The 23738-nt window shown below is 45.8% G+C and overlaps 1 protein-coding gene across 8 annotated transcripts; it reads right to left on the bottom strand.

The window, feature by feature from the left end:
* Window positions 1-1190: 1190 nt before the first annotated feature.
* Window positions 1191-18066, bottom strand: LOC147354560 (cationic amino acid transporter 3-like). 8 transcript variants are annotated; one of them, XR_015145164.1, is made up of 14 exons: window positions 17113-17424; window positions 14849-14971; window positions 9796-10604; window positions 9022-9180; window positions 5345-5531; window positions 5031-5143; window positions 4642-4864; window positions 4333-4472; window positions 4116-4218; window positions 3720-3916; window positions 3355-3521; window positions 2976-3084; window positions 2652-2812; window positions 1191-2061 (listed from the first exon to the last, which is right to left on the bottom strand). XR_015145164.1 is itself a non-coding variant. In XM_086349713.1 (13 exons), the coding sequence occupies exons 3-13, from the start codon at window positions 10166-10168 to the stop codon at window positions 2727-2729; spliced, it is 1857 nt and encodes a 618-aa protein (XP_086205839.1). In that variant the 5' UTR covers window positions 10169-10604; window positions 14849-14971; window positions 17113-18066; the 3' UTR covers window positions 2400-2726. The 8 variants fall into 8 exon arrangements, 4 of the variants coding, with proteins under 4 accessions (XP_086205839.1, XP_086205840.1, XP_086205842.1 ...); XR_015145165.1 differs by having other exon boundaries at window positions 9796-10195; XR_015145167.1 differs by lacking the exon at window positions 14849-14971 and having other exon boundaries at window positions 9796-10195.
* Window positions 18067-23738: the final 5672 nt, after the last annotated feature.

The raw sequence follows: 23738 nt of genomic DNA, 5'->3' as shown, positions 1-23738 counted from the left end.
TACCAGACCACCTGACCTGCCTCTTGAGAAATCTGTATGCAGGTCAAGAAACAACAGTTAGAACTGGACATGGAACAACAGACTGGTTCCAAATAGGGAAAGGAGTATGTCAAGGCTATATATTGTCACCCTGCTTATGTAACTTATATGCAGAATACATCATGAGAAATACTGGGCTGGATGAAGCACAAGCTGGAATCCAGATTGCTGGGAGAAATATCAATAACCTCAGCTATGGAGATGGCACAACACTAATGGCAGAGAGTGAAGAAGAACCTAAGAGCCTCTTGATGAAAGTGAAAGAGGAGAGGGAAAAGTTGGCTTAAAGCTCAACATTCAAAAAACTAAGATTATGGCATCCAGTCCCATCACTTCATGGGAAATAGATGGGGAAACAGTGGAAACACTGGTTGACTTTATTTTTGGGGGCTCCAAAATCATCTGCAGTCAGATGGTGACTGCAGCCATAAAATTAAAAGACGCTTACTATTTGGAAGGAAAGTTATGACCAACCCAGACAGCATATTAAAAAGCAGAGACATTACTTTGCCAACAAAGGTCCATCTAGTCAAGGCTATGGTTTTTGCAGTAGTCATGTATGGATGTGAGGGCTGGACTATAAAGAAAGCTGAGCACCAAAAATTGATGCTTTTGAACTGTGGTGTTGGAGAAGACTCTTGAGAGTCCCTTGGACTGCAAGGAGATCCAACCAGTCCATCCTAAAGGAGATCAGTCCTGGGTGTTCATTGGAAGGACAGATGTTGAAGCTGAAACTTCAATCCTTTGGCCACCTGATGTGAACAGCTGACTCATTTGAAAAGACCCTGAAGCTGGAAAAGATTGAAGGCGGGAGGGGAAGGGGACGACAGAGGATGGGATGGTTGGATGGCATCATTGACTCAATTGACATGAGTTTGGGTGGACTCTGGGAGTTGGTGATGGACAGGGAGGCCTGGTGTGCTACAGTCCATGGGGTCGCAAAGAGTTGAACATGACTGAGCGACTGAACTGAACTGATTTCTCACTTAGGGTGTAGTATAACATAACTTCTACATGCACAGGGAAACTTAAAAAATTATGTCTCCTTTCATTGCCAATTCTTTTTATTCAGGTGGTCTGGACCCAACCCGCAATATTTCCAAGATATGCCTGTATGAGTGACTTTTTTGAATTAATTAATGAATCTCTTGTTTGGGCCGTACCAATTTATTTTATTTTATTGGCTGCACTTCACAGCTCACTGGATCTTAGTTCCCTGACCAGGGATGGAACCTGAGCCCCCAGCAGTGGAAGCACAGAGTCCTCACCACTGGACCACCAAGGAATTCCCTCTACTAATATTACAGAGAGTGCACCATTTTCTCTCCTGGAGAACTGCCCACATTCCAGTTTTGGCTGACTGTGTTTTCAGTTGAAATATGAATCTCTCCCTTATGTCTCCTATGAGCTGGTAGTTAATCCAAAAGCTTGATTATATTCTGATTCAACTTTTCATCAGGGCTATATTCCAGGAAGTGTTCTTTATTGGTGTTTGGTTGTCCCACATCAGGAAGGGTAGAATGATAATCAGGTGATGTCAACCTGTCCATCAAAGTTTCACCTAGCAAAGTCAGTCTCCAGTTTAATTGTGTTGTAAGACTGTAATTTCATTAGAACTTGCAAGACAGTGATATTCTATTTCTGTTAATCCTCCTCCATTTATATTTTAATTCAGTTAACAATTTTGCTGTTCAGTTTCTTGAGCTTTATCTCCCCTTTACTCTACTTCAGTTTTTCATTCCCACAAAAAATCATATGCTTCATTATTACCAACATTGTGAAAGTGTGTGATCTTAATTTCAAACATTCTGTCTGCAGTGATCGCTTTTTATCTTGACTTTTCAGGTTCACTTTCTATCTCTTAGTTCCACACAACGGTAAGCATATATCAACCAACAATTACCTCTCATTTCATTTCCCTTCCTTTAGCAATGCAGGTGTTGCTGTTGTGGGTTTTTTTTTTTTTTTTTTTGGTCAATTAAGAACTTTTCCTCATCAGCTTTACTGTGCAATTCTAAGGTTCTGCAACAAGAGTAAAGAAAAATGATCATTTACACAATGTTACACTATATGTCAATAAAGCTTGGGGAAAAAATAAAAATGAGCATTTTCCCCTTTTCATTACCGAATGATCTACTTTATCTGTTTATTTTTTCTTAAATTCTACTTTTTCCTATATTAATATAGCTATCTTAGCTTTCTTATGTTACTATTGGCATAGTGTATATGTTCCCTTCTTACTTTCAAAGTATTTGTGTCCTAATATTTGAGGTGTAACACTTGACACAATATATAGTTACCTGCATTTCCTTCCCAGATCACAATCTGTGTTTTCACTGGAAATGAGGCACAAGAAACTGTTTCTCATGTGCCCATTAATATTTTATTGGTTCCTCAGCTCGATGTTTCCATTGTTGTACTTTCTTTGTGAAAACTGATCTTGCAACTCACTTATGAAGCATGCACTTTTCTGCATGCATAGTAAGCTTTGAAAACTTAAAAGTATACAACTCTGAAGCCATTTTGTCCACTACCAATGAACACAGGGCTCTAAATGCATTCCAACCTCAAGCTCCACAGAGGCTCAAAATGCCCCTTGAACCACAAGATACCTCCAGTGCATAGAAGGATTCCACACAGCATCTGTTTCCTGTGGTTAAGACCATTCATCACTAGGAATGTTTTTGTCAAGTCTGCGAGGTGGAGGCTGGTGGCTGCGGCTCATTGTTCTCCAGGCTGTGTCTGATCCCATATCCAAAGTATATGGCGAATCCTAGCAGGCAAATGAGACAGTGAGAAAGAAAATTTGGCACTCTTCTCACTTACAAATGCCCAGCGGGCCTCCTTTTATGATGTCTAACAGGAGGGGAGAAGTAGTAGGAAGGTGATTTGATTCAGTCCCTCAGGAGGTCTTATTTTCCAAGGAAGCCACTTACCAATCCCCATCCAAATGCCAAATAGGGTCCAGGTCCCAGTGTCCATCTGCATCATCAGGTAAACATTCACAAAGATGCTCACCAGTGGGAGGACAGGCAGAGCAGGCACCTGTGGGCAGAGTCAGTTCATCCCTGAACACAGCCCAGACGTCTGAGAGGGAGACACTGCCCTGTATGGGTAGGGTGACCACAATCCTATTCAGACTGAGTTCAGTGCCTCCTGAGATTGTGTATGGGAAGCACCAAGTGTGGATCAGAGAAGTGTCCATGGGTTTTAGCAACTCCCCTTATTCCTTGGTCTGACAGAGATGTTTAGACCTCAAAGCAGGCTGACTTCATTCACTCAAGGTGGACACTCTGGGCACATAAGGTCACTTACCTTGAAGTAAACAGGAAAGGGGCTCTGGAGCTGCCTCCAGATGATGGCCATGACCCCAGTGATGAGAAGCAGCAGCAGCACAGCCACTGTTGTGAGCACGGGGTCTCCAGAGAACACCTGGCTGGGCCACTGGGCCAGGACCAGGCTCAGGATGGTCAGCAGGAGAACTGCAAGGGTCAAGGTGGAGGAGAACAGGCTGGACCCAGAAGACAAAGATGTCAGAACTTTGGGTCACACCCATCTCTGAAACTGTCCACCTCATGAAGGGCCATCCTACCTTGATTCTTCCTCAACTTCCCCAGATGATCTGCCCTCCCCATTCTGTTAATTTCAGAATACAACCAATGAGAAATCCCAACACTAACCAAGCAGGAAGGCACATGAATAGACAATCTGCCCAGATTTCAGAGTGGGAATGGTGTTACTGGGGCAGCAGAGACTCTTTAGAATGTTTGAGGTTCTTGCTTCAGGCCCAGGTTCAAAATGACTTGCTTCTAGCAGAGAAATATCAATTTGCTCCTCTGTTGCCTCTTTGTCGCTTAAGTTCTGGTCTGGCTGATACCTGAAGTAGAAATATTAAGTCAATATTCATAGCAGCCCCTACTCATCCAACATCAGACAATCTAATCTTTCCCAACTTAATGATAGCAGGACATTTAGAAGGGAGCATGGAAGGCGGAAAAGGATTATCTCCCAATTAAACTTGGACAAACCAAAGACCTTTCTCCCCTGACCCCAGTCAAACTATACTGGAGTCTCACCTGAGGACAAGGACAGAAAATGCCACCAGGGAGTAAGCAAGCAGCATCGCAGTTGACACGAGGTCCACAAGATCACTGAGCTCAAAGAGTAAGGTCATGACCCCTGGAATGAGGGAACAAACAAGATGGATGGAGATAGTGAGAAACCAGAGGAAATATACAAGTCTAGAAAATTGATCAAGGACAGAGTGGATTTGTTGTTGTTGTTGTTTTTAACCTGTAAGACTTCCAGCAAATATGATGGCCAGGATGGGGGTGCCTGTGCGGGTACAGGTCCAAGCAAGTCCCCGGAAAAGGAGCCCATCCTCTGCCATTGCATAGATCAACCGAGGCATGGGGAATATGGTACCCAGGAGACTGGAAAAGAAAATGGAAACGCATATGAGGACGTGCAGAAGCAGGGCAGACAGTGGCTTCTGATCCCTAGTCTACAAGGGCAAGATGTCCTTCCCTCTTGTCTCTCAATCCCAAGGGCTGAGATACCCAAGCATCTGACAGTGGATGGGGAGAAAACCAAGACACTGACCTGGACGTAAGAGCACAGAGGGCGCCAACAGCCACCACATATCTGGCAGGGCCCCACCCAATGTGGAGAAAAGCCTGCGGCAAGGGGCTCTCAAGCTGAATCTGGTAGTAGGGCACCATGAGAGTGAGTGCCGCCGAGACACCAAAACACGCCAAAAAGCAGATGGAGAGTGAAATCACGATGCCCAAGGGGATGGAACGATGAGGATTTAGGACTTCACCCTCTGCAAGATCGGTGAATTACTGAGTCAAGAAAGACACTGGAATGAAAGCACAAAATCCCCTTCCTTCTTGCACCTCCAAAAGCAGTCTAACCTTCTCCCAATCCCTATGCCCAAGGACAGCCCTACCTGCCCAGACCCTCGATAGGACACACAGTGATCACGTTACCTGTAGTGGCAATGACATCAAAGCCAACAAAGGCATAGAAACATGTCGCTGCTCCATGAAGAATCCCTTCAAAGCCAAAGGGCACAAGCCCTCCAGAACCCAGAGGGCCCAAGCTATGGTGAGAGAAGGAACAAGAAAGAAGGTGGGTGAGGTGAGTTCAGTGACCTCTTCTGGACTCCTCCCTTAATACCACAAGTGCTGGGCTCCAGGACTCCCATCCCCTGGATCCATCAGCCCAGGTCTCTTTAGTCTCCACCATATTCGCAGCTCTGCCCCATCCACATGCAAGAGCTGGCCAAGAGGACCCTCCTAACCGAGAGATGTCACTGTATCCAGATGTGTTCAATGTGGTCAATGAGTAGTCCTGATTCGTGAGCTTCCAGTTGTGCAGGTCTCCCTTAATGAAGCCAGAGAGGATGATGAAGCTGAGGACCAGAAGGTTCAAGCTTGTGAACACTTTGTTAACTAGGGCTGACTCATGAACTCCCAGAACCAGTAGTCCTGTGGGAAAGATAGAATATGAGACATCCAAAATAACCGAATCCATAGACACAGAAAGGAAACTAGTGCTTACAGGAGCTGGGGTCTGGGCATTAGTAGCAGGTGGATGGTGACTGCTCAGAGGGTACAGGGTTTCCTTTTGTTGTTGTTGTTGTTGTTTTAATTTATTTATTTTCAGTTCAGTTCAGTCACTCAGTTGTGTCCGACTTTTTGCGACCCCAGGAATTGCAGCACGCCAGGCCTCCCTGTCCATCACCAACTCCCAGAGTTCACTCAAACTCACATCCATCAAGTCGGTGATGCCATCCAGCTGTCTCATCCTCTGTTGTCCCCTTCTCCTCCTGCCCCCAATCCCTCCCAGCATCAGTCTTTTCCAATGAGTCAACTCTTCACATGAGGTGGCCAAAGTACTGGAGTTTCAGCTTTAGCATCATTCCTTCCAAAGAACACCCAGGACTGATCTCCTTTAGAATGGACTAGTTGGATCTCCTTGCAGCCCAAGGGACTCTCTAGAGTCTTCTCCAACACCACAGTTCAAAAGCATCAATTCTTCCACGCTCAGCTTTCTTCACTGTCCAACTCTCACATCCATACATGACCATTGGAAAAACCATAGCCTTGACTAGACGGACCTTTGTTGGCAAAGTAATGTCTCTGCTTTTGAATATGCTATTTTGGTTGGTCATAGCTTTCCTTTCAAATAGTAAGCGTCTTTTAATTTCATTGCTGCAATCACCACCATTTGTTTGCTTTTTTTTTTTTAAGTTATTTATTTTAGTTGGAGGCTAATCACTTTACAATATTGTAGTGGTTTTTGCCATACATTGACATGAATCAGCCATGGGTGTACATGTGTTCCCCATCCTGAACCTCCCTCCCACCTCCCTCCCCAACCCATCCCCCAGGGTCATTCCAGTGCACCAGCCCTGAGCACCCTGTCTTATGCTTCGAACCTGGACTGGCGATCTGTTTCACATATGGTACTATATGTGTTTCAATGCTATTCCCTCAAATCATCCCACCCTTGCCTTCTCCCACAGAGTCGGAAATACTGTTTTATACATCTGTGTCTCTTTTGCTGTCTTGCATAGAGGGTCGTTGTTACCATCTTTCTAAATTCCATATATACGTGTTAGTATACTGTATTGGTGTTTTTCTTTCTGGCTTACTTCACTCTGTATAATAGCCTCCAGTTTCATCCACCTCATTAGAACTGATTCAAATGTATCCTTTTTAATGGCTGAGTAATATTCCATTGTGTATATATGCCACAGCTTTTTTATCCATTCGTCTGCCGATGGACATCTAGGTTGCTTCCATGTCCTGGTTATTGTAAACAGTGCTGCGATGAACATTGGGGTACACGTGTCTCTTTCAATTCTGGTTTCCTTGGTGTGTATGCCCAGCAGTGAGATTGCAGGGTCATGTGGCAGTTCTATTTCCAGATTTTTAAGGAATCTCCACACTGTTCTCCATTGTGGCTGTACTAGTTTGCATTCCCACTAACAGTGAAAGAGGGTTCCTTTTTCTCCACACCCTCTCCAGCATTTATTGCTTGTAGATTTTTTGATAGCATCCATTCTGACCAACATGAGATGGTACCTCATCGTGGTTTTGATTTGCATTTCTCTGATAATGAATGATGTTGAGCATCTTTTCATGTATTTGTTAGCCATCTGTATGTCTTCTTTGGAGAACTGTCTGTTTAGTTGTTTTTGGCCCATTTTTTGATTGGGCCATTTATTTTTCTGGAATTGAGCTGCAGGAGTTGCTTGTATATTTTTGAGATTAATTCTTTGTCAGTTGCTCTGTTTGCTATTATTTTCTCCCATTCCAAAGGCTGTCTTTTCACTCTGCTTATTGTTTCCTTCGTTGTGCAAAAGCTTTTAAGTTATTTAGGTTCCATTTGTTTATTTTTGCTTTTTTTTTTCTTTTTTTAATTTTTATTTTATTTTTAAACTTTACAATATTGTATTAGTTTTGCCAAATATCAAAATGAATCCGCCACAGGTATACCCGCATTCCCCATCCTGAACCCTCCTCCCTCCTCCCTCCTCCCTCTGGGTCGTCCCAGTGCACCAGCCCCAAGCATCCAGTACTGGAGAAAAGGGAACTCTCTTACACTGTTGGTGGGAATGCAAACTAGTACAGCCACTATGGAGAACAGTGTGGAGATTCCTTAAAAAACTGGAAATAAAACTGCCTTATGATCCAGCAATCCCACTGCTGGGCATACACACTGAGGAAACCAGAAGGGAAAGAGACACGTGTACCCCAATGTTCATTGCAGCACTGTTTATAACAGCCAGGACATGGAAGCAACCTAGATGCCCATCAGCAGATGAATGGATAAGAAAGCTGTGGTACATATACACAATGGAGTATTACTCAGCCATTAAAAAGAATACATTTGAATCAGTTCTAATGAGATGGATGAAACTGGAACCTATTTTTGCTTTTATTTCCATACTCTGGGAGGTGGGTCATAGAGGATCCTGCTGTGATTTATGTCGGAGAGTGTTTTGCCTATGTTTTCCTCTAGGAGTTTTAAGGTCTGGTCTTATGTTTAAATCTTTAGGGATTTCCTTTTGTTGTGATGAAAATGTTTGGAAGTAGGTGGAGGTGATGGTTCCACAGCACTGTGAATGTAATACAAGTCCCACAGAATTGTACACTTGCAAATGGCTAATTTCTTATTGTGGCAGTCATCTCATAGTAGACAGGTCTATCAAATCATTACTTTCCTCATCTTAAAATTATATAATCTTGTGTAGCAATCATATCTTAGTAAACTGGGGGAGTACAGTAAAATAGTTAATTTTACTCTGTGTGAATTTCCTCTGAATTAAACAAACATCTTCAATCTCAGTACAAGGAAGAAACTTGTAAGCCTAAGTAATGATTATCAGATGGGGGTGACTTTGTCTCTGAAGAAACTTCTGGCAGTATCTTGAGGCATTCTGATTGTCATACTTTGGGTGTAGGGCATCAATTTTTCTAGTCAGTAAAGATAAGCGGCGGCTTCCCTAGTGGCTCAGTGGTAAAGAATCCACCTGCCAATGCAGGAGATGCAGATTTGATCCTGGGGTCAGGAAGATCCCCTGCAGAAGGAAATGGCAACCCACTCCAGTAGTCTTGCCTGGAAAATCCTGTGGACAGAGGGACCTGGCGGGCTACATTGCATGGGGTGGCAAAGAGTCAGATAACGACTTACCGACTAAACAACAAAGACCAGGGGTGCCACTCAGGATCTGACAACGACTGAAAGCAAAACCTACAATGAACAGGAGAGCCCCCGACACCACAGAATGATTCAAGCCAGAATGTCAAGACTGCCAAGGGTTGAAAACAATGGTCTGTGTCTTGCCTTCCTGTCTCTCTTATCTCAGACACTTCATTCCAGTCCTAATCCTCCCACCATTCCAGAACCCCAAGCCTTTTGTACCCCAGCTCCCCTTCCACACCCCACTTTAGCTGACCTCTGTCTCACCTGTGAGCAGCAGCACCAGGATGAAGGCAAAAAAGTCTACATAGGTCGCCAGGAAGTAGGGCACATGCAGAGAGAAAGTCTCCTGGAACACCTGAGAGATGTGGTTCCCAATCAGGCTGTCAAAGGTGTAGCTCCAGGCTCTGGCCTCACAGGCAGTCGCTACAGCAGCAAAAGATGAAGACCCACTGACAATTACAAATTGCACCCTCACCGTGTACCATGCGATTTATTTGGGGGAGAAAACAGAAAATCCCCAATCTCCAAATGTTTCCTTTTATGGAGTGGACAGAGTAGGCCCAGATGATTTACAGAACAGGTCAACTATTTAATGTGTTGTTGTTGTTGTTGTTAATCACTCAGTCGTGTCCAACTCTTTGTGACCCCATGGACTGTAACCTGGCAGGTTCCTCTGTCCGCGGTACTCCCCAGGCAAGAATACTGGAGTGGGTTGCCATTTCCTTCTCCAATTTAATATTTTAGGAGGAGATGAAAGGAAACAGCTGAGCAGAGACTTCACTACGGTGAGGGCAGGAGCTTGTGGGCTCCTCTCACCCACCCCCTATAGGTGCTTTTCCTTCTCGGTTCTAGCTCCCATCATTTCAGGAAAGCAGTGTAGATCTAAGTAGAATAAAGTTTCAAGCTATGAAGTTCCTCTACAATTACCCACTTCACTCCACAAGGTGGATAATAAAGATCTCATGAGTCAGCAACACTCCAATCCCCCTCTGAATTTTCTGACCTTCAGCCCCGCCTTCCCCCATCCCATCTTCTCACCCATGACAAAGGACAGGATGAGGTTCCAGCCAATGATGAAGGCACACAGCTGACCCATGGTGACGTAGCTGTAGAGGTAGGCAGAACCGGGGCGTGGTACCCAGGCTGCCAACTCCGCATAGCAGAGCCCGGACAAAAGAGTAGACAGGCCAGCCGCAAAGAAGCAGATGACAGTTGCTGGTCCAGCCTCATACACAGCCACTTCTCCAACCAAGATGTACACACCAGCTCCCAGGGTGCTGCCCACACCCAAGGCCACCAGGTCCAGAGTATTCAGATGACCGGTCTTGGGCCTCTCAAACCCATCCCTGGGCTCCAGCAGCCGCCTGCGGACCAGCTTTTGACCAAATTGGTGAACATCCTGACACAGCATCCTAGATAAAGTCGAGGAGGGTCAGATCTGCTGAGAAAATGACACAGCAAGCCGTCAAGAAAGTCCATGTGCCCTTGGCCCCAGGAGTCCAGTTCTAGGAAGCAAAGGAGTGATGGGGAGCAGGTGAAAAAGGACACATTGACAAGCTCCCTGTCTCTGAGATTTGGTTTCTTAAACATCCGTTCAGTTCAGTTCAGTGACTAACTTTTGTCCAACTCTTTGCAACTCCATGGACTGCGTGGATGCCAGGCTTCCCTGTCCCTCACTATCTCCAGGAGTTTGCTCATACTCATGTCCATCAAGTCGGTGATGCCAACCAAGCATCCCATCCTCTGCCGTCCCCTTCTCCTCCTGCCCTCAATCTTTCAAGCATCAGGGTCTTTTCAAATTAGTCGGCTCTTCACATCAGGTACCCAAAGTGTTGGAGCTTCAGCATCTTAAAAAAAAATTTTTTTTTATTAAAGTGTTTTTGATTTATAATGTTTCAATTGTTCAGCGAAGTGATTCATATATACATATAATGTATATTTATATATTCTTTAAATATATTTCAAATAATATACTATTATTATATACTGGAAACATTGCTTAAGGAGAAGTGGCGGGGGGCAGAATTTCCACTGTAAAATGTGCCACTTTGGCTTGTAGATTATTTTGAACTGAAGGCAATTAAGATGCTGCAGCCTAAAGAAAAGCCTTTTGCCTCTCCCTTCATGGCTCAAAATAGTTTAGATTATGGGACCTATGTCAGAAAAAAGAGCTGTTATGACATAATTTCTTGTCTTTGAAAGACTTGTCAGCATGGAATGGCAAAGATTTGTTTACCAATCATTTGCAATTCCCATCTTTTGAAACCGAGTGGGGCTGATCTCAAAGAGAGAGAGAGAGCCATAAGTGGGGGCTGGAAGCAAAGTCTTAGTTCTCTGCTCAGGAATTGGACCTGGGGGGCCTGGATGAAACCCAGGAATCCTAGCCGCTCATCCACCAGGGGCTAGACGCTGGAAATAAGGTTTCCCTGGCTCTTGCCTGCATTGAAAAATGCATTTCTCAAGAAGGCAAAATGGTAAAAAAAAAAAAAAAAAAAGTGTATTTTTAGAGACACAGCACAACAAACAGGAAAGTACAGACAGAAGCTGTTTTGTTAAGACAGAAGCAAGGCAGAGATGCACATCTGGAGAGAAAGGGTGTGGACATTCTCCCTAAAAGGGTGGAGCCCCTTAAAGAGGCAGTTAAATCAAAGCCTCCCTGGTGGCTCAGTGATAAATATCCACCTGCCGATACCAGAGACGTGGGTTCCATCCCTGGTCCTGGAAGATCCCACATGCCGTGTGGCAGCTAAGCCCATGTGTCACGACAATCGAACCTGTGCACTCGGACCCAGGAACCACAGCACCTAGGGAAGCCAGGGAGCCCTAGAGCCTGTGGTCCCCAACACGTGACGTCGCCGCAGTGAGAAGCCAGAGCGCGGCGACTGGAGACTCGCCCCTGCTCTCTGCAACTACAGAAAAGCCTGCAGGGCAGTGAAGACCCATCAGAGCCAAAATAAATGGGTAAATAAAACAAATTAAAAAAAAAAAGAGACAGCTGAATCATTCATAGAGGGCATTTCTTTCAGTTTTGTTTACCTTTAGCCAATTAGGTCCTGACCTGCTCTAGGACCCTCACCAACATGAGTGTGTAACTTTTTTTTTCCAAGACAGATCCCAGCCCAGCAGCTTCTGGCACCTATTATGGGATGGTGCCCCCCTCTTTTTTGACTTCCAAGGAGCCTTTCCACACATGCACAGTGTCTCCCTTAACACAACTTTCCTACTGTATTCCAAAATATTTCCTTTATTGCTTTGAGTAGCTTTAAAGACCTTTCAAGTAGAATCCTCAGCTCTTAAAACCTTAACCTATATTGAAAAATGAGAAGAAAACAATTGTGAACCACTGGTCACATTAGCGATTTTTGATTGGGAAACTTAAGAGCATATTCCATAGGTTGCATTTTCCCAAATTACAGTTTCTTTCCCCAACATAATACAAAGCATGTCCAATAAACCCAAGATTTTTAGTTTTGCTCTCCCAAGAAGACAAAAGTAGGTAAATGTAGATTTGTTCAGTGATCCATATTCCAGTATTTTATCTTAAAAATACTTTAGACATTTAATGAGTTATTATTTGACTTGGTTTAGTAAAACTCTGTAGCTCCAAGTTACCAAAAACCTAGAAAACCTAAAACATAATTATATCCAAAGGGTTCACTCAAAAGCTTGTATCCTATACCAAGTTAGATTTTGCTGACAAACGCTGTAACATACATGCATAAATTTAATGACACTCAGTCCATCCAGGCACAATAAAAGTATTAGATTTAATATTAATGACTCTAAAGACATATTAAGAGTCATTAATATGACTCTAAAGTACATAATGAGACTTCAACTTTCATATCCCATGTTTAACACTGAATATTTCCCAGATCATGTGAACCTGAAATTCATTTAGTTTAATGTCTCTTAGTTTTAGAATTGTTTGATTTGTAAGTGCTTACTTTTCTTTAAGCCAATTTAATAGAGCTCCTTTACAAATTACTCTCAAAAATCCAAAACAAAGACAAATACTGAGACATACATACATCCAGATAGGGATCTTTCAGCTTTATTTTCTAAACTTAGTCGTGAATTGGGTATTATAAAACTTACTGGTTTCTAGCCAGCAGTTTTAATAAGTGTAAGTTTAACCCGGTGTACGAGACAGCAAAAGAGACACTGATGTATAGAACAGTCTTATGGACTCTGTGGGAGAGGGAGAGGGTGGGAAGATTTGGGAGAATGACATTGAAACATGTAAAATATCATGTAAGAAACGAGTTGCCAGTCCAGGTTCGATGCACGATACGACCCAGAGGGATGGTACGGGGAGGGAGGAGGGAGGAGGGTTCAGGATGGGGAACACATGTATACCTGTGGCGGATTCATTTTGATATTTGGCAAAACTAATACAATTATGTAAAGTTTAAAAAAAAAAAAGACTTCCTTTCCATTTCCCCCCTCAATCCCAGGAATTAGAGATTATTAGATTAGATAAGAGAAATGTACCCAAGAGTGCTGGTCTTAAGGCACAGGGAAAGCCATGTTCTTCTAGCAGGACTTGTTCTCTCAGTGTCAGAATTCTGGGCGAGGGGGGGGCGGGGGGGAGTATTTTAAAAGCTAGCTTTCTCTAATTGCACATGCAAAAAGAACCAGTTTTTTGTTTGTTTGTTTTTGTTTGGAGAGGTTGTTTTTGTTGTTTGGGTTTTTTTTTTTCCACCCAATTTCAAAAAGTTTTATCTTAGCCAGTTTTCTCTAGAGTCCAGAGAATTTTGTGGCCACACCATGTCATAATAAAATGTCATCTTTTTTTTCTCTAGTCAAAGTTTTATAGCTAAAATTTAGACCAAATGGTGCTCAATTTGGCCCAGATAAGAATGGCAGACTGGCTGATAAAATGCTGTCCCATAGGGATCGTCCCTCTGGGGAGATGGGGTCTTAGTTTGATTAGATGAGGGGGAATGAGATGGCAGAGGAGCAGGTAGGTGTGGAGTTCATCTCTCTCCAGAGATACATTAGGAAGACACCTTCAGACACAGGAGATCTTGCAGAACGGCAGCTGAGAGCAGGCAGGAGCACCTGGCCACTGGAGAAGACTATATAGAACCACACAAAACTCGGTAGGGTGAAGGAAGTGGGGGGAAAGAGGAGAGTCAGTAGGACTGGACCTGCCCTTGGAGGGTGGGGGGACTGAAGCAGGGGTCCGGTCCCTACGTGGGTGCCCTTGGAGGCTGAGGAAACTGTTCAGGGGACAGAGGAGAAGCACTTGAGGCTGAGAGTGAAGCAGCTGATCTGTGAGAGTCTGAATGGAATGAGAATCACGGAGACAATTCTTGCCGCAGCCATACGTTCCCGGGAGAGGGATGCAGGGACGCAAAGTCCCCTGGAAGGCGCAGGGCTGGGAGCTGGAGCGCAGGGATTGTGGAGCGATCTGGGGGCAAGCTCAGCTGTTGACTGCAGGGAGAAGCCCGAGGGGACGTGAGGGAGGAGGTGGCAGTGGGAAATGCCTGTGCAGAAAACCCGGGCAGCCGTGGAGGCAGGGCGATCCTGCAGAGTCACTCACAGGCAGTGGAGCCATCGCTGTGGCCTCTCTGTCCCCACATGTCAGCCCGAGACAGTGGAAGGCCCCAGAGAGAGGCTGGCCTGTTACTGCCTTCACGGGGGAGGGAGCCGGGAACAGTAGAGAAGGACCGGCCACAGAGGCGCTCTGACTGCAGCTGTCAGAGGTGAGGAAGACACCCTGGGAGGGCCAGAGCTCCCTCGGCTGACAGCTGGGGTCTCTGCACACTTGGCGCTCCCAGAGTTCCCACCATCCGAGCAGCTGTGCCACCTCTATGCTGTATCCCACTGGGGCAGAGCTACCAGAGGCTAGAAAAGCCCCTTTCCTGTGGCCCTAGCCACCAGTTCCCATGAGCACCTGGCGCCCCGCGCCCTGCCACCTCAGCAGCTGCACCCCCCTCACCTCCTCCCTGGGGCAGACCCATGCCCTACAGGACAGCCTCAGGAGCAAAGCCCTGTGGACGACTCACAGGCAGAGGTGGAGACAAAGCCACAGCTGATACCCAGGGGCAGTGCGGCTAAGGAGGAGAACTCAGAACCTTCCCACCTGCTGCACAAGTTGCAGATTGAATCCACTCGATCAAGTAGGCAGATTCTGTGTCTCTGAATATGTGAAAGGACACCAACCGCTCCCGCAGAAGAAACCACGCCAGCTCTGGCAGCTGTGGACCTTAGAGGCAAGAATAGGCAGGAGCAGGACCAGATTAGAATCTGAGCTGCCGACTCAGCAGGGCCAGAGACCAGCGCAGTGTTGGAGGGCTCGCGGGGAGGCGAGGTGCATGGAGACTCCCAGGGAGGGAAAGGACGCTGACAGCTAAGATCCAAGGAAAACATTTATTATTTTTATATTTTGACTTGTTCTCTAGTTGCTTCTGGATTTTTTTTCCCCCACTCTGTTGCTGTAGTAGTTGATTTTATTAGTACTGTTAAATCTACTTAAGCTTTTGAGAATTTTTTACCCCCCAGGGAGAATTTTTTTTTTTATCACACTTCTTATTTCCTGTTTATACTTCTGTCTCTATGTTGGCCTTCTGTGGTTCTTTGGGGTTTTCCTTTTAAATTCTTAAAGTTTTAAATTTTATTATTATTATTTTTACACATTTATTCTTTGGCTTTTTTTATTGCTATTTTCCTGTTGTAGTTATTCCTTAATGTACATAAATCTTTATCTACCTCTACTTAACTTTGCTTCTTCTTTCTTTTTCTCACCATATTTGTTTTGTTTCTGTTGCTTTATTCCCCAGTTGGCACCTTGATTTGATTTGATTTTCCAGTCTCTGCTTTAATTAATTTTGTTTTTCACTGGTGGCTATCATTTTTGGTTCCCTTTGCTTGCCAGGTCCATCTCTTGTACTTTATTTAGTTTTTGACTGTTTGGGTTTTGTTTATGGGTGTATATGTCTGTGTGTGTGTATTCCATTGTTTTCATTTGGCTGATCAGAACAATCTGAAGGAGTAAGGGAACTTGCAGGAGTGAGGAAAGCTTGATTTCCCCCCTGAGATTTGGAGGAAGATTGAAGGGGATTGTTTAGAATGTAGGGGGGTTAACCTCCATTCATGTTCCCATACTTTGGCAATGTAGATCTAATTGTAGGATAGTATTATAAGTGAGAGACCAAATCTTTTCATGCCCCAACTTAAGTAAAGGCCTGGCAATATTGCAGCAAAGCCTAGTTTTCCTTTTCTCAGCCTCTCTGGCTTAGAAAGGGGATTCTCCATGTTGAGCAACCTGCAACCAAGAACTGCGCTCTTAGTAATAAAATCCTGCGTCCCAGAAACATTCCTTGTAGTAGTAGGAGTGTTAGTGTTAGTCGTGCAGTCGTGTCTGACTCTCTGCAACCCCATGGACCGTAGCCCACCAGGCTGCTCTCTCCATGGGGATTCTCCAGGCAAGAATACTGGAGCGGGTTGCCATTCCCTTCTCCAGGGGATCTTCCCGATCCAGGGATAGAACTTGAGTCTTTGCCTCGCAGGGAAATTCTTTGCTATTTGATCTACCAGGGAAGCCAGAAGCATTCTTAGGGGGCACCTGATGGTGGCTCAGAGTGTTTTCTGGATTTCCCTCAAACCCTGTGCTTGGTGGGATTTTCAGTGTCCTCTGCTCTACCTTTGATCCCTGACCAGACATCGCTGGTGGACCTCTCCCATGAGGCATTGCCAAGACTTTCTTTTGCACCAATGAGGTCTGCTGGAACGTGGCCCACCCAGCAGGCTGTCCCTTGCCCGGAGTGAGGGGGGACTTGCTGGAGGACCTGAGAGCCTGGAGGCAGGAGGATTCCCAGAGGTGATTTGTGGGCACTGGGCATGGTTGGAGATTAAACAGCAGGAGCACCCCAAGTCTGTCACCCTGTTTGTCTGGCATCTGGGGTAAAACTGAAGGGGATATAAAGTTTAGGTGAGAAGGAAATCTTGCTTCTCAAATAAAGTAAGAAAGGAAATCACAGGAAAAAAAAAAAACAAAATTAGAAAAAGGCAGTGTTTGTGCTGGCTGTTTGGGGGCTGGGGAATAAAGTGTGGGTGTAGAAGGGAGAGATTTGTTGGAGGTGGTGGGAGGTGACCTACGGCTCCCAGCGCCTTGCTCGCGACCCTGATGAAGGCAGCGGACATGCTGGGGGTGTAGTTTAGCTGAGCGAGAGAGAGGGAGAGAGGAAAGAGAAAAACCAGAACTTGGGCTCCTTCACCGAGCGGATCTAGACTGAAACCTGTGGGTCTTGGAAAGAGAACAAAGCAGAGAGTGAGAGCAAGTTCTCATGGAGAGAGAGAGAGACTCAGAAGTCTCCAGCCAACAGTTTAGGATGACCTGAGGTTTACCTTGAAATCCCAAATTTCAGCACCAGTGATCTCGGAGAGAGTGTCAGCCGTGAGCGGTGGTTTGAAGCCAGAGCCTCGTTCTCTGCCCAGGAATTGGACCCGGAGGAGTCTGGATGAAAACCAGGAAATCTAGCTGCTCGTCCTCCAGGGGCGAAAGGCTCAAAACAAGGTTCCCCCAGCCTTTGCCCTCATTGAAAAATGCATTTCTCAAGAAGGCAAAAGCTATAAAAACAAGAACAGGTAGAATGTGTACTATAGACACTCAGCCCAACAAGCAGGCGAGCACACAGTTTGTTCAGTTAAGACGGAAGCAAGGCAGTCACACACCCAGAAGGAAAGGGTGTGGGGGGGTCCCCCGCCCCATGAGGAGGAGCTCCATGGACACGCAGGTAAACCGTTCACATGGGGCAGTCCTTCCCGGTCTCTGCAGCCTTTGGCCAGTTTCCTGGTCTCTGTTTCCACACTGGACTGCCCTCGGTTACCGAAGACTGAGACTCTCTGTACACCGATGCCAAATCAACCCCCAAGACAATTGTGGGGGGAGTAGAAGAGGAGAGCTTTCTCATTTACCAGGCAAAGGGAGACACACCAGGCTTCGGCCTCGAAAGAGTGATGTGTTCAACCCCAGGGAATTTAATCAGGGCTTTTACAACTGTGGGTCCAAGGTGGGGTCCCTGACAAGATTGCGGGGTGAGCAGGGCTTACACTCCCTTAATCTCATCTCGGGGGATCCGCGGTCTTTGGCGGTAGGCTCTCCCAGTCTTGATGACCTTCTCTGGACCCTTTAATCTCAGGTGGTTCTGGGGCTGCTCCTCCCTCCATCAGCAACTGCGCGAATCTGCCCTTTGGAACGCATGGAAGGTCATCACGGCCGGAGTCTTGCCTACAAGAAACGGGGGACAGAAAGGCCTCTGTGCCTGGGAGCCCCACTGGGCAGACGCAGAGAACAGACTCGTGGGGAAGGAGAGGGTGGGGCGAATTGAGAGTCGCACTGACATACATACACCTCTGTGTATAAACCACAGAGCTAACAGGAAATCGCTGTATAACACAGGGGGCTCAGCCCGGTGCTCTGTGATGTCCTAAAGGGGTGGGTTGGGGGAAGGGAGGGAAGCTCAAGGGGGAGGGATGTATAATTATGACTAAGTTGAGTTGTTGTATGGCAGAAACCAGCACAATATTGTAAAGCAACTATCCTCCAATTTAAAAATAAATTAAGCAGAAAGAGTTCTATGGGACTCTCACACATAACAAATCAAATTTGTTAATTTGTCTCATGTCAAATTAATTATTAGATCAGTGAAAGAACCTAGAAAGCAAAGTTTTCTGCTTCTTCAGAAGCAAAAGACTCCAGCACAGTCCTGGGCACATGCAGTAGCTGCTTAATCGGTAAAAGCTGAGTGGATAAAAATGATGATTTTTTAATTGAAATCCACCTGCTCTGCTGGCTCACATCCAAGCTCCTGCTCCTCTCAGCTGGTCCAATTTTGCACAAAGTGCCTACCGTCTCTGTCTTGCTGTCCTGTGTAATTCAGTGGAGGTTTTTATTGTCATTATTCCCTGCCTTCTTGGATCAGGACGAAGTGTCTTTTAAGGGGCTTGCTGATCAGAGAACTCAGACTCCACACATTTCTTCACCAAGGATCCTGAAACCTGGAAGCTTTCTGTTGCATTGTTTGCAGACTAACATCAAATTGGAACTGCTTTGGGGCAGAATGAAATGGAATTTGTAAGGAGGGACAGACTCTAGCCCAGCTCAGTCAAATCAGCAAACCAGAGTGACCTCTTTTTTTCTTTTCTCTTTAAAAAAAAAAAAAAACCTTTTTATTTTGTACTGGGGTATAGCCGATTAAGAATGTTGTGATAGTTTCAGGTGAAAAGCAAAGGGACTCAGCCATACATATTCATGTATCCATTCTCCCCCAATGCCCCCCACACACACCAGAGTGGCCTGTCTCTGATTTACTTCACTCTGTGTGACAGGACCTAGTGGATATTAATGCAAATATATGGAATCTTAAAAAAAAAAAAAAACAGTATTGATGAATCTATTTACAGGTTAGGAATGGAGGAGCAAATGTAGAAAACGGACTTGTGGACACATGGCAGGGAGGGGTGGGGAACAAATTGAAATCATAGCATTGAAATATACATGACCGTGTGTAACATAGACAGCTAGTGGGAAGCTGCTGTATAGCACAGGGAGCTCAGCTGGGGGCTCTGTGATGACCTAGAGGGTGGGATGCGGGAGGGAGGGAGGGGGGTGGTTAAAGAGGGATGGGATAAATGTAAATATATGGCTAATTCACGTTGTTGTACAGCAGAAGCCAACACAACATTGTAAAGCAATTATATTCCAAAAAAAAAAACGCTACCTGGAGGGCGAGAAGCCTCATCTACATTCTGAGTCAGAAATGGCAGGACGCTGTGTCCTGCCCTTTGAGGCATGAAATATGCCTCACTACAGGGCCCTGAAAGGCTAGACTAACCCAGTTACAGAAGTCACCTGCCAGGTGGTTCCATGCTGTTACTCCAAAGTCCAAGTTTAGCATTTTGGTTCAGAGCAAGCATTCAAAGAGCCAGGCAGCTCTGGTTAGAATCTTGGTTCCGCCAACACCTTGTGCCTTTGAGGAAGCCATTTAGTTTTCTGGACCCGTGTTTTCTTCTTCTTTAGATTCTGCTGATGAGCCCTTGTGCCTGTCAAATGGCGCACCTGTTCTGGATAATGTATGGTAGTTGCTCCAAAGTTAAAAATAATTTGCAATAGTCTAGCAATTCCACTTCAGCAAGTACACCCAAAAGAAATGAAAATAGATTCTCAAAGAGATAGCTGTACACTTAGGGTCATAGCAGCATTATCCATAGGATCTGAAAGCGTATCTGACTGTTTGCGACCCCATTGACTGTAGCCTGCCAGACTCCTCTATCCGCAGGATTCTTCTGGCAAGTTGGAAAGTTGAAAGTTGGAAGCAACACAAATATCCACCCAGGAAGGAATGAATAAACACAAGGAGGTCTATACCCACAGTGGAATATCACTAAGCCTTAAAAAGGCAGGACCTTCTGACGCATGCTACAGTGTGGAGGTGCTTTGAGGACATTATGCTGAGTGACTTAAGCCAGTCACAAAAATACAAATATCGCATGATTCCACTTCTGTGAAGTACTGAAAAGAGTCAAAGCTGTGGAGACAAATGTAGAATGGTGGTTGCCAGGGGCTGAGGTAAAGGGGGAACTGGGGAGTTATTGTTCAATGGGGACACAGGTGAAAGTGTTCCAGGGACTGGGTGCACAATTATGTAAACATCCTTAACATTTTTGGACTGTACACTTAAAATGGTTAAGTTGGTTAATGTTATGTTATGTGTATTTTACCATCATTTTAAAAAATTGCTGCCCATGATAAGTAATAGAACGAGCTTCACACAGTTACTGGGTGTAGTAAACCCAAAGAGGACTGAATATAAGTCAGCAAGCATTTGGTCCTCCACACAAACCTAAATCTGTGGGTGTTCAAGTCCCTTACAGTTACCCCAATATCTGCAGAAGAGGACGAACGCATAGATTCCAAGGGCCAGAAGAATACAGGAGCCTAAAATCAGTGTCCACATCATAACCCCTACTTAAGGGTAATTAATCCCTAATATTATTTGAACATGAGTAAAATTGTCCTAGAGTCTCACAGCACTGATCTAATCTCCCCCACCTTTCCTTACACACGTGCACACAGACACAGCACAGACACTTTCATCTAGAAAACAGGTCTCTCCACCCTCCGCCTGGAGCTGGAATGATCCCCTGCACTCTGGGGTTGCAGGGGTCTCTTTGGGAGGATGTGAACTCAGCGCCCAGTCTCCTACAGAAGAGGGTGACCCGAGATTTACTGGATCCTTGGAGCAGAGGCTGGAGCACTGGGTCAGTCAGGGAGGCTGAGGGTAAGCCGTGCGGGGCTGGAGCTGAGACATCTCCAAGAACAGAAGCGGGGAGTCCTGAACACAGAAGACAATCCTCACCCCTGGCTTGTTGGGGTGAGATTGGAGTCGGGGGGAAACACCTGCAGTGTAGCTATCAGCCCCGACTCTTCTGTGGTTACCATCCGTGGGTAGTTCTGAAATGGTCTTTATTGCGGTAAAACATGTGTAACGTAAAATTTACCATTTTAACCATTTTAAGTGTCCAGTTCAAAACTGTTAAGGACAAAAAAAGTGTTAAGGACATTCATAGTTTGTACAACCAATCTCTTGAACTTTTTTTCATCTTGCAAAACTGAAACTGTATACATTAAACAAAAATTCCCTCTTCCTCTGCTGCAGTTCCTGGCAATCACCATTCTATTCTATTAATCTAACCCCTCTAGGTACTTCACTTAAGTGGAAACCTTCGGTCTTTGTCATTTCCCATGGAAATGCCTTCTCTTAGTAATGGCCACAAGGTTCATCCATGTTGTAGCTTATTGGAAGCATAATATCTTTATTTTTGATGGCACATCTGCTTGATTTTTTATATATTTTTTTGCAATCTTTCATTGGTGCTCTCACATTTGAAGGAGCAGACTCGTCCTTCAGCCTGTGGTGTTTCCCTCGAGCTGGAGTATTCTGTTTGACAGTGGTGTTAATTCCTGGAGTTTCCTGTCTTTCTCTCCCTACACCTGCTCCACTTTCCTTGCTCCCTCTTGTGGGAGAATTCTTAAGTGTTTCTGTCTGGTCTGCGACCCTAAAAGAAATCAGTCCTGAATATTCATTGGAAAAACTGATGCTGAAGCTAAAGATGCAATACTTTGGCTGCCTAATGAGAAGAACTGACTTATTGGAAAAGACCCTGTGGCTGCATGGTGACTGCAGCCATGAAAGTAGAAGATGCTTGCTCCTTGGGAGGAAAGTTATGACCAACCTAGACAGCATATTCAAAAGCAGAGACATTACCTTGCAGACAAAAGTCCTTCTGTCCAAGCTATGGTTTTTCCAGTAGTCATGTATGGATGTGAGGGTTGGACTATAAAGAAAGCTGAGCACCGAAGAATTGATGCTTTTGAACTGTGGTGTTGGAGAAGACTCTAGAGAGTCCCTTGGACTCAAGGAGCTCCAACCAGTCCATCCTAAAGGAAATCAGTCCTGAATATTCATTGGAAGGACTGATGCTGAAGCTCAAAGTCCAATACTTTAGCACCTGATGCGAAGAGCTCACTTGTTGGAAAAGACCCTGGTGCTGGGAAGATTGAAGGCAGGAGGAGAAGGGGATGACAGATGGTTGCATGCATCACCGACTCGATTGACATGAGTCTGATTAAGCTCCGGGAGTTGGTGATGGACAGGGATGCCTGGCGTGCTGCAGTCCATGGGGTCGCAGAGTCAGACACGACTGAGCGACTGAACTGAACTGCTCTTACAACTCACCAGGCTGCCTCCTGTCTTTGGATTTCCAGAAGGTGGCGCTAGACCTCAAGTCTGAGGGCACCCTCGCCCGTGGCAGGGGCTGGTTTTCTGAGCCTGCTCCTTCCCTACCAGAGCACCCATGGGCGCTGCAGGGGGAGGGTCACACAAGGAGACCCCGGAGAGTGGGGGGGGGGGGGGAGCGCCGGCGCGGGGGCACGGTGGGTCTTGCACCCGGGGCACTGAGGGTGCCCGGGGACCCAGGAGGGAGGTTCCGGAGTGTGGTGCTCCCAGAGGCTTGTCAGTGAACTGCCTGTGGGGAGCGGTCACTTTCTTGCCCTTCTCAGTGTTTATCAGCCTCTTTACCAAAACCCGTCCTCAAAACCCTTCCTCTCCCTCGTCATGGGGATTCCCCCTCAGGTCTCCGGTGCTGCTGTAGAGAAATAGGTGTCCCCAGGTATGTCCCGCAGAATTAGACCAGCTTTTTCTGTGGTGGGACATCAACCCCATGGGATGTTTCCTTGTGAGGGGGAGGGGAAAGCTTCTGCTATGTCAGCCTTGATCAGACTCCTTTGGGTTTTTTTTGTTTGTTTGTTTTAACTTCAGAATCCTCGCCTCCTCAGTGAAGGCTGCATGCCTAATCAGTCTCTTCAGTCTTGTCCGACTCTTTGCAACCGCATGGACCCTAGCCCACCAGACTCCTCTGTCCATGGGACTCTCCAGGCAAGAATCCTGGAGTGGGTTGCCATGTCCTCCTCCAAGGGATCTTTCCAGCCCAGGGGTCGAACCCATGACTTCTGTGTCTCCGGCATTGACAGGCAGATTCTCTACCGCTGAGCCATGGGGGAAGCCCCTAGTGAAGGTTGCTGCTGCTGCTGCTAAGTCGCTTCAATCAGGTCCGACTCGGTGCGACCCCATAGACGGCAGTTCACCAGGCTTCCCAGTCCCTGAGATTCTCCAGGCAAGAACACTGGAGTGGGTTGCCATTTCCTTCTCCAATGCGTGAAAGTGAAAAGTGGAAGTGAAGTCGTTCAGTCGTGTCCGATTCTTAGCGACCCCATGGACTGCAGCCTACCAGGCTCCTCCATCCATGGGATTTTCCAGGCAAGAGTACTGAAGTGGGGTGCCATTGCCTTCTCCAAGTGAAGGTTGACCTGCAAATCCCCTCCCTTGCATGGAATCTCTAGGTCAGTATCTGGGTTTCCACCACCACCATCACCATGACCACCACCACCACTGGCAGCATCACCGTCAGAG

This window comes from Bos grunniens, chromosome 18, assembly GCF_055505025.1.
Source record: "Bos grunniens cultivar Pamir isolate PY7600 chromosome 18, Bosgru_T2T1.0, whole genome shotgun sequence".
NCBI lineage: Eukaryota > Metazoa > Chordata > Mammalia > Artiodactyla > Bovidae > Bos > Bos grunniens.
The sequence above is the reverse complement of the archived record's forward strand: the minus strand, read 5'-3'. Positions and strand labels throughout refer to the sequence as shown.